Genomic DNA, 10025 nt, shown 5'->3' with positions numbered 1-10025 from the left:
TTTTTTATTTATGTCCTATATTAAAATTATATAAAAAAAATAAATATAAATATTAAATAATTAAGATTGTTATATATATATATAATCGAGCTGCTTATCCAAGCTCAAACTCGGCTCATTTAATTTATGAACTCAATTCCAAGCTCAAGCTTGGCTCACCAGCTCACGAGCTTAACTTATCGAGCTGTTAACGAATCGAGCTCAAGCTGGCTCATGAGCTGGCTTGACTCACTTGCGGTGTCTGTGTCCGTGAGATGTGAATCACTGAAATTCGGATCCCCCTTTTTTGTTTTCTTGTCACAATTCACAAATTACAAATCCGATTCCCTTTTCTGGTTCCTGTTCTACGAAACCAAAACAACACCGTTTATCTTTTTCTAATTGTTGACCCGAAAGGAAAAATTGAAAAAAGAATCATACCAACCAGAATGTTAACATGTGCAGAACGAAACAGTCGCTGTGTTGTCTCAAATTTAATATAAGTCTGACAACTTGGGTTCTCACACTTGCTCGAAAAAAACTCCAGAAAAAAAATGAAGAAAAACGTTGTTTTTTTCCAACCCCATTGACCAAAAACGTGACTCGCACAAATTCTCTAGAGGGAATTAAAGAAAGGAGCTTCTTTTCTTTATTTGTGTTGAAATTGGATTCATCTATTAATTTGGGTGGTCCCCTTCCACTGTGTGAATCTTTTGCTGAATTTGCTCCTTCTGGGGTGGCTTCATTTTCATTCCTGTGTATGAGGTTTCTCTGTTTTGGATAATTTCTTTGGCTTCAGATCTGGGAAAGGTGAGTCAATTGTCTACAATGTTTGAACATCACTCTTGCTAATGTGGGATCAGTTTCTTGTAGTTGCCCTTTGTTTTGTTGAATTCAAATTGTTGTTTTATGTAACTTGTGTGTTGAAATAAAGAATCCATTAACAGTAGTGAGTTGGGGTACTCTTTATGGTTCAATTCTGGTTTAGTTGATCCTTGTAATGGCTATGCTCTTTGTTTGCATTGATGGTGATGGTGTTGTTATTTCAGGTTTTGGTGTCAAGGTGATGAATTGGTAAAGTATTTTGTAGTGTAGAGGATTTGTATAGTATGGCAAGAGACTTGTTAGATTTGGTAAATGTGAAGAAACGGCGATGCTCTTGGTCACTTGTAGCAACAATTGCTTCGGTTTTGGCTTTGGTTTCTGTTGTGCATCTGTTCTTGTTCCCTTTGACCCCTTCTTTCAATTACTTTAAGCTTGCTCAAGATTCTTGCATCCCACCAACCAATGCATCGGCTGAATTTCCGATCAACCTTGAGAAGGAAGAGCCGGTTATTGATCTGAAGCATCAGTTCCCAGCTGATTTGCATGAAGCTGTTGTTTATCGAGGGGCACCATGGAAGGCTGAGATTGGCCGGTGGCTTGCAGGGTGCGATTCTGTAAAAAGGGAGGTCAACATTACTGAGGTGACAAGGGATACCTATACAGCTTTACCTTGTTTTCCCATTTCATGTTTAGATCATTGACTTCTTTTTTGTTTTTGAATAAGGAATTTTGTGTTTCAGTTACTTGGTAGTTTCACTAAACATATATGGTTGTGATTGTGGTCTATTAACAGATTATAGGTGGCAATAACTGCAAAAATGATTGCAGTGGCTTGGGCGTTTGTAATCGAGAATTGGGACAATGTCGATGCTTTCACGGTTATACTGGTTAGTTCTGTTCCCTCCTTTCACTTTCTTGACCTGATACATGATCTTTAATGAGAAGATGACTTAGCACATTAGCTCTCATTCACATTTTCTGGTGACTCATAAATCAGACACAATTTCTAGCTCAAGGATCTCCTGAGTTGTTTTACAGAAAAATTACGGAACTTGTTTATATCATTTTCTACATATGTTTGGATATATTGCACAGAACATAGTTGATATTTTTTTTTGGTCTGAATGTTATACTATTTTATGTGGTGACAGGAGAAGAATGCACTGAGAAAATGGAATTGGAATGTAACTACCCAGGATCACAAGAGGCCCCGTTTGGTCGATGGGTTGTCTCAATTTGCCCAGCCAACTGTGACAAAACAAGAGCAATGTGCTTCTGTGGTGAAGGCACAAAATACCCAAATCGACCACTGGCAGAAACATGCGGATTTCAATTTAAGTATGGAAGTTCATTTTCCTAATTGAATTTCATTGACTATCTTTTGCTTGAGTACCATTTTAAGTCACAATGCTTACATCTTACATCTACTTCAGTCCACCTTCTGAACCCGATGGTCCCAAAATAGTGGATTGGGCCAAAGTAGACCAAGATGTGTTCTCAACTAACAGTAGCGTACGCGGTTGGTGTAATGTGGACCCAGCAGAATTCTATGCTGGCAAGGCGAAAATCAAAGGAGAATGTGACTGCAAATATGATGGTCTTTGGGGCACACTATGCGAGACGGCTGTGGAATCTGTTTGCATCAATCAGTGCTCTGGACATGGCCACTGTCGGGGTGGCTTTTGTCAGGTGATTCTTGTGTATTAATGTGAAGTGTGTTTTTGCTGTCTGACTTGTTTCTAGAAGAAAAACACAGTAAACTGCAATGTTTTCATTTGTTGCGGTTGTAGAGATTGGCTCGTAGAAAATAAAATACTACTAAAACATATTTGATTAAAAATTTTTAGAAAATGTAGGTTCATTTTGAGAAAAAAGTGTCAAATTTTCCTAATTTTGCTGCCAACGTTTCTCTATTTAGAAACAAATTAACTTGATGTTAGAAGGAGAATAAACTTTAGAGATGAAATGGGATATTTATAGAAGAATTCTGTGGACTAATCATAGTTTGCCTCCTCTAGATATGCATTTTCAATTTCTGAGGATTTTTGTGTGATTCATTTTCAGTTCTGAGGGCACTTTTATATATAAATAAGAAGCCTAGAACATGAAGTTGTTCCACTTGATATTGATCTAAAATTATATGTATGGAAAGTCTTTGAAACCTAAATGCCGGGTTTATGTCTCTATCAAAATAGTGTCTAATTTCATTTAAATCACATTGAAATGTTCTTCAGGGGGTAACTTTTGCGTATAAAGTCAGTTAGTTACTATTCTGGGATGAGATTTTGTGGCTTTCATCTATTTCATGCAAGGTTGATGGCCTTTTTTCAGGTTATCTCTAGATGACATGATGAGGGATTTGAAATTTTGTTTTTTGTTTGTCTATTTTCTTCCTGGTCTTTTCGCTCTTTTTTTTTTTAATTATTATTTTCTGGATTATGGGGGTTCCTTTGTGAATTTTCTCTTCATCCCAATAAACTTAAATAAACTGAATTTAATGATTTTCAGTGTAACAATGGGTGGTATGGAGTAGATTGCAGTGTGCCATCTGTGATATCTTCTATACGAGATTGGCCGAGTTGGCTTCAACCTGCTAAGATTGAAATTCCTGATGATCTTCATGTTAATGGAAAAATTGTCAATCTCAACACAAAGGTGGCAAAGAAAAGGCCTCTTATATATGTTTATGATTTGCCCCCCGAGTTCAACAGCCTCCTCCTTGAGGTTAGGATCAGCCGGTTGTCAATCTTGGTTATCTCCGGAGAGCTAGTTTTGGTGCTTTTTGGTTTTAATTTTCTTCCTCTTCATTCTTACAGGGACGCCATTTTAAGTTAGAGTGTGTTAATAGAATTTATAATGACCATAATCAAACAATATGGACAGAGCAACTGTATGGTTCCCAGGTATTTTATGAAGTTTAGGTTAGAGCATTTCAGTTGATCAAATTTAGAACTATCGAAATATATTTATAACTTCCGATTATTTACAGATAGCACTTTACGAGAGCATCTTAGCTAGTCCTCACCGAACATTAAATGGCGAAGAAGCCGATTTTTTCTTTGTTCCTGTTCTTGATTCATGTATCATAACTCGTGCCGATGACGCTCCTCACTTGAGTATGCAGGTATATTGCATTAACTGTTATGCTGTTGTATCTTGTTGCATGTGGCATATGTATTAGAAAGACAAAGAGTTTCAACTTTTCAAGCATGCACATTTTATTTATGTTGATAGTCTTCTGAGTTACAAAATTGCTATTTATGGAAGATTGGTACAATCCTAATGTCTATGTCACATGGATTTGCTCTCCATTAATGACTAAATAAACATACGTAATAATTTCAAAAGGGTAAATAGAGTTGCATCTAATATTCTTTTCCCTTGTTAGGAGCTTCAATATATTCTGTAAAAGGATGGAAGAAGGATAGAAACATTCAATTACCTATTCAATTACCTTTTACTATGTGGTTGTAGATCTTTTTTATATTATACAGATATATTTATCATGTGTTAGCTAAAAACTCCATGTTTAACACTAATTACTTCTCACAACTTTTACTTTGTTTTCCTTTATAACGCTAGGATCATTTGGGATTGAGAAGCTCTCTCACGTTGGAATATTATAAGAATGCATATAAACACATTGTTGAGCAATACTCGTATTGGAATCGCTCATCAGGAAGGGATCATATCTGGGTATGTCTAAGAAGATGTGTTTTTCTGCTCCGAAGTTTTGTTATTGAAGTAATGTTAACCGTATTAGATTGCTTGAAGCATATGCTAATGTTGTCACTTTTGTTTTTGAAGGCAGTTTTTTTCATGGGATGAAGGTGCTTGCTATGCCCCTAAGGAGATATGGAACAGCATGATGTTAGTTCATTGGGGAAACACAAACTCAAAACATAACCATTCAACCACGGCCTATTGGGCTGACAACTGGGATAATATTTCTTCCGAACGAAGAGGCATCCATCCATGTTTTGACCCCGACAAAGATCTTGTGCTACCTGCATGGAAAGTTCCGGATGCTAATGTGTTGACTGCAAAACTTTGGGATTGGTAAACAATTTGTCAATACATTAACTGTTAGTCATTTGCTTTCCTTTCTTGTCATGCTGGTTGAGTTTCAAGTGCTATTTCTTTAAAGTTCATGAAATCAAAGAACTCAAACATATTATGGTTTGACTTCAGGCCCCGCGAGAAGCGCAAGACGTTGTTCTACTTCAACGGTAATCTAGGTCCAGCTTATGCTCATGGAAGACCAGAAGATTCGTAAGTTAACTGGAGAAGTTTCTGGAATTTTAGAGGCATCTGTAGTATGATTCATTTCTCTTCAAAGAACATTCACATTGTCCCTAGTCAATAATCTACAAACTTTCTCCCAAAATTTTGTATGAAATTGAATGATTTCTCACTTTCTTGTTAACAAACGTGATTGGATATATTTGTTGGTAATTATTGCAATGTTACGGAACATGCGGCTTCAACTTTTTTGGAAATACTGCAGGTATAGCATGGGTATACGACAGAAACTTGCTAAAGAATTTGGATCAAGTCCTAACAAGGATGGAAAGCTTGGAAAACAGCATGCCGATGACGTCATTGTGACCCCGTTGCGTTCTGAGAACTATCATGCTGATCTAGCAACTTCTGTTTTCTGCGGCGTGCTGCCTGGTGACGGTTGGAGCGGTCGCATGGAGGACAGTATCTTGCAAGGGTGCATTCCTGTGGTCATTCAGGTAGTAAATAATACTTCTTCTCCTTCTTGATAGAATCTACTTAAGAATTGTACTTCTTTTGCTCCTTGTCAATATAATCTATAAGACAGTTTGGTACTGAATGGTTAAATCAGTTAACGGCTAAAAAACCAATAAAAACCGAATCAGTTCAATTGATTTATCGGTTTTTTGACCTTTTTTTTTACTGCTTATCCTACAACTGGTTTTTACTCTGAACCGGACCAATTTAGTGGTCGATTTCTAACTAACCTGGTCAAATTGGCTGGTTCGGTTTGGTTCTCAGAACCATGAATAATTCAGCCCTATCAATTAGAGATTAGAGTGCTATTTGTTTATATTCATGATAATGATCTGAAATTTGTTTATATTTCAAAATTAACGAAATGATGAATGATTGCAGTCTTTTGCCTTGTTTCTCTGTGCTGCAGGATGGAATTTTCCTGCCATATGAGAATATGCTCAACTATGACAGCTTCGCAGTTCGGTTACCTGAAGATGAAATTCCTAACTTGATAAAGCTTCTTCGGGTTTGTTAATTTGTTACCTGTCTTTTTATGGCTTATTTCATGCATTGTTGTTGATGGGACAATTTATGCATTCTTAAGCAAAGATTGTTCTGAATGGTTTGTGATGTGTTGCTTCTTTCAGGGATTCAATGACACAGAAATCGAATTCAAGCTGGCAAATGTTCAGAAAATCTGGCAAAGATTCGTGTACCGTGATGCTGTTATGCTCGAAGCTGAAAGGCAAAAAGCTGCTTTCGGACACGTTGATGATTGGGCCATCGAATTTGTAAAATTGACAGAAGATGATGCCTTAGCCACCTTCATACAGGTTTTTATCTTCCTTTTTGTCAAACTTTTAAATTTTAACACACCTTACATATGCAAGTCATAAGAGCAACTTTATTTCATGATACTCAAAACCTTTGATTACTTGATAGAAAAACAAGTTTTCAATGGAGGAATAAATTTGTTGCAAAGAATATTGAATGGTAATTCAAAAGAATGGATATGATTGGACAATTGTGTAAAACGTTTTATACCATTAGTGCATCAAAATTAAACTCTTTTGTTAAGATACATATATCCAATTACGTAATGTCACATCAGCAATAACTCCTTTTTACATTGATCGCTTGAATGGTCATCTAAAAAATTGGATGTAATTAGAAAAAATGTTTATATCATCGATGCATCAAAATTAACCTATTTTGTTATGTGACACTTGACTTTCATTATAGGTTAAATATCACAGGGATGGATCCAATATACTCATGTTGAATTTTCACATGATCTTGCCATCTATATTTTCTTAAGTCACATGTTTTATCTGTCTCGTCTCTTAAATGAATGGTCAGAGATCACACATGACAAAGTCATTGTTGAGGGATCCACTCTAAATCCATCGCAATTTACACATTTGCCATTATAAAGGAAACAGTTATACTGACATGAATGTTTGTTGAAACAAGGTTTTGCATTACAAGTTACACAATGACCCATGGAGGAAACAAGTTCTCCATGAAAAGGAATTTGGATTACCTAAGCAGTGTCTTGCAAGCACAAACTGAGGATCTTGACTAATGTGAGAAGGTTATTTGAAACGATTAAATGGATGAAGATACTAAGGAGGCAAGTCTCCAATAGAAGTATACAGTATATCATTCAACAAAGGGTGGACGTATGTGATTCTTTTAACCACTTTCAACATAAATGCATGCACGTAAAAGTGCATTTAGCAATCCGTGTTAATGTAAATTATCATCAATGAATAAATTTTGGTAAATAATAATTGCTACGTTATTTTGGTATTCTATTTATTGTTTGTTCGTTTTCTAGTGTAATATTTGCATGCTTCTAAACATATTTAATACGGTGATGTTAGGTAACCAAAAAATTATATACAATATAGAAATATCACAAAAGGATCTTATTTTTTTGATAAGCGCGTGAATAAAATAAACCTCTTTATCACTCACCTTTCTTTGAATGCTTGGTGTCATTAATTTCTTTTTCAAAATTAATTTCAGTTTTTTCAAATCAAATTTCTAACATTTCTCAATTATATTCTTACCCATTAAAATGCAATTTTGCTCCAAAAAATTAACATCCAAAAAATCCATATTTTCCCCATTCTATTCCAACTATAATCTCACAAGAAAGAACGAAAAAAGCAAAGAAAAGAAAAACACATAACTTCATAATCGGAGCATCACATGCATTGTCTTCTATTTATAGAGGTATGTTATTTATTTGCATGTTCCGATCAATTGGCATAAAAATGCTTCATTATCAGTTGTTGCATATGTTTGGGTTGGATAAAAAAGATGAAGTTTTTCATTATCAGCTGTTGTATATGTTTGGGTTGGATAAAAAAGATGAAGTTTTTAATCTTTATTTCGCATTGAGTGGTTTACGGGGAAGGGAACGCCGCCGCGTCCTAATTTTCTGGTTGCATAAATGGTGTTTTGTAGGTGGAGATGATGAGATGGTTGCAAACTGATAGAAATCTATGGCATTCGTATCATCACCAGAAATTTGAACTTCTTTAAACACGTTGCAATCCACAACTATAAAGTGTTATTGGCCCTGTTCTCGGTGATTTGTTCAACCACTTTAGAGTGTTCTTAGCCCCTTTTTATCAATGGTTTGTTCCACACAATGCACACATTGATTCACAATTTGATATTTTATTTTATTTTATATTATTTTATTTCATTTTAACATTTTTTTAATTTCCTAGTTTGCTTGCTACGTGGTGTGCTTTGATTAAAGAGATTAACACAAATAAAAATGACATTATCATATATGTATGTCTATATATGTAAACGGTCCACACACTTTAGCTTTTATTTTTCAAGCTTTTATAAATAATAGAGTAATAAAATAGATCATATATAACTAAATTATAATTTTAACTCTCAATTTATGTGAATTATATAAATGGTGACATTTAAATTCATATTTTAGAGATTAATCATGTTAAGTGTATCAATTAAAAAGTAGCCATTAGGTTTAAGTTGGTTAAAAATTATGCATTATTTTATTTGGAGCGAGTCTTTTATCTTCATGAATATGATCATGATACTTGGTGAAGTATTGACAATTGGACTTAGGTATAATTGCAATTGTGACTTGCTTAAGAAGACCTTTGCATTGGTCAAGTAGCGTCAATTTGTAACTCTTATATCATGGAAGTTATGCTAGTTATATTAAGCATAGATGTTATTGTAGTTATGTTAGTACAAATTTTGGGATGTTATATTTAAGTTAAATGGTTTAGTTAAGTATACATCTGTGTTACTCATGATCAGGTGTTCAAAAAACAAGCATTAAAATTGGCTCGTACTAGGACAAAAGAAGATACACATAAGGCGTAACACTCCAGAAGGAGGATGACAAAAAATGGTTAGGGGTGAATTAACAAAAATGTCAATTTTAAGTACCTGTTACATAAATAATAAACTAAATAAACTAAATTAACTTGGATTTTATGCATTAATAGTAAATGTTAATACCAAATTTCTCATTAGTTGTCACTATGTGTTGATTATGATTGTCTGTGTAGAAAATATTAGTCTCTAAATACTCGTCATATTGCGTGACTTCAGTTATGAAGCATTTAAGTTCAAAAACGGGTGGAGAGAAAATAAGGGAGGTTGAGAATATGGGCTTTGGCTGGTTGAGATATGTGCCTGAATGGGCTGTCAACCAAGATATGATAGTGGCCATAGCATCATCATACAGTCGGGATGAGAAGTCATTGGTTGTCGACACCAGAAAAATGCCCATAACGGTTGAATTCATTGTGCGATGTTTTGGATTACCGAACCATGGTAAGTAAACCCCCAAAGAAAATAGGAAGAAAAGCAAAAAAAGAAAAATTTGTCACAACAATCTCATTGAATATATGTATTATATAAAATTAACCAATAAAGATTTATGCGTTGACTCATTTTCTGTTTGGCAGGGGCGAGTTTCAAGAATCTAGAAACACTAGAAGAGCACCGAATTTTTAACAGCTTCATAGGAAAGACACAAGCCAATTTGAAAAATGATGTTATTATATGTTCCATGTAGTCCGATGACGATAAAATCATTTTCCAGAGACACTTCATTATGCTGATATCGAAGTGTTTGTTCTTTCCCTCGCCAAAGGCCACCGTTTCAGACATACATATACTAGTTGCCATTGATGTATCGAACCTAAGGTAGATCTATTGGGTTAGGTACATTTACGATAAGCTAATTGTGGAGATTGAGAGGTTTCATGATGTAGGGAAGAAGACAGTGGATGGTTGTATGCTCCCGTTGCTGGTGAGCTGTATATCCCTAATCTTTGATTTTTTGTCTGTTAATTTATAATATATTTTGATTATACTAACAGCTATAACTTTCAGATAATATATCTCCATGCTAACAAAAAAAGTAGATTTAGAAAGATACAATGGAAGAGAACCGTGGATCAGAGACTAATCGC

At 34.9% G+C, this 10025-nt stretch overlaps 1 protein-coding gene across 1 annotated transcript; it reads left to right on the top strand.

Moving 5' to 3' along the window:
• Positions 1-239: 239 nt before the first annotated feature.
• On the top strand, positions 240-7361 carry LOC112727622 (uncharacterized). Its single transcript, XM_025777441.3, has 15 exons — positions 240-789; positions 1029-1445; positions 1598-1691; positions 1956-2142; positions 2238-2493; positions 3313-3528; positions 3621-3707; positions 3794-3928; positions 4387-4500; positions 4616-4863; positions 4996-5076; positions 5312-5543; positions 5972-6070; positions 6192-6377; positions 7018-7361. The coding sequence occupies exons 2-15, from the start codon at positions 1089-1091 to the stop codon at positions 7114-7116; spliced, it is 2391 nt and encodes a 796-aa protein (XP_025633226.1). The 5' UTR covers positions 240-789; positions 1029-1088; the 3' UTR covers positions 7117-7361.
• The last annotated feature ends 2664 nt before the right edge of the window (positions 7362-10025 follow it).

Source organism: Arachis hypogaea, chromosome 12 (genome assembly GCF_003086295.3).
Source record: "Arachis hypogaea cultivar Tifrunner chromosome 12, arahy.Tifrunner.gnm2.J5K5, whole genome shotgun sequence".
In the NCBI taxonomy this organism is placed as follows: domain Eukaryota; kingdom Viridiplantae; phylum Streptophyta; class Magnoliopsida; order Fabales; family Fabaceae; genus Arachis; species Arachis hypogaea.
This window is presented reverse-complemented; position numbering and strand designations above follow the sequence as displayed.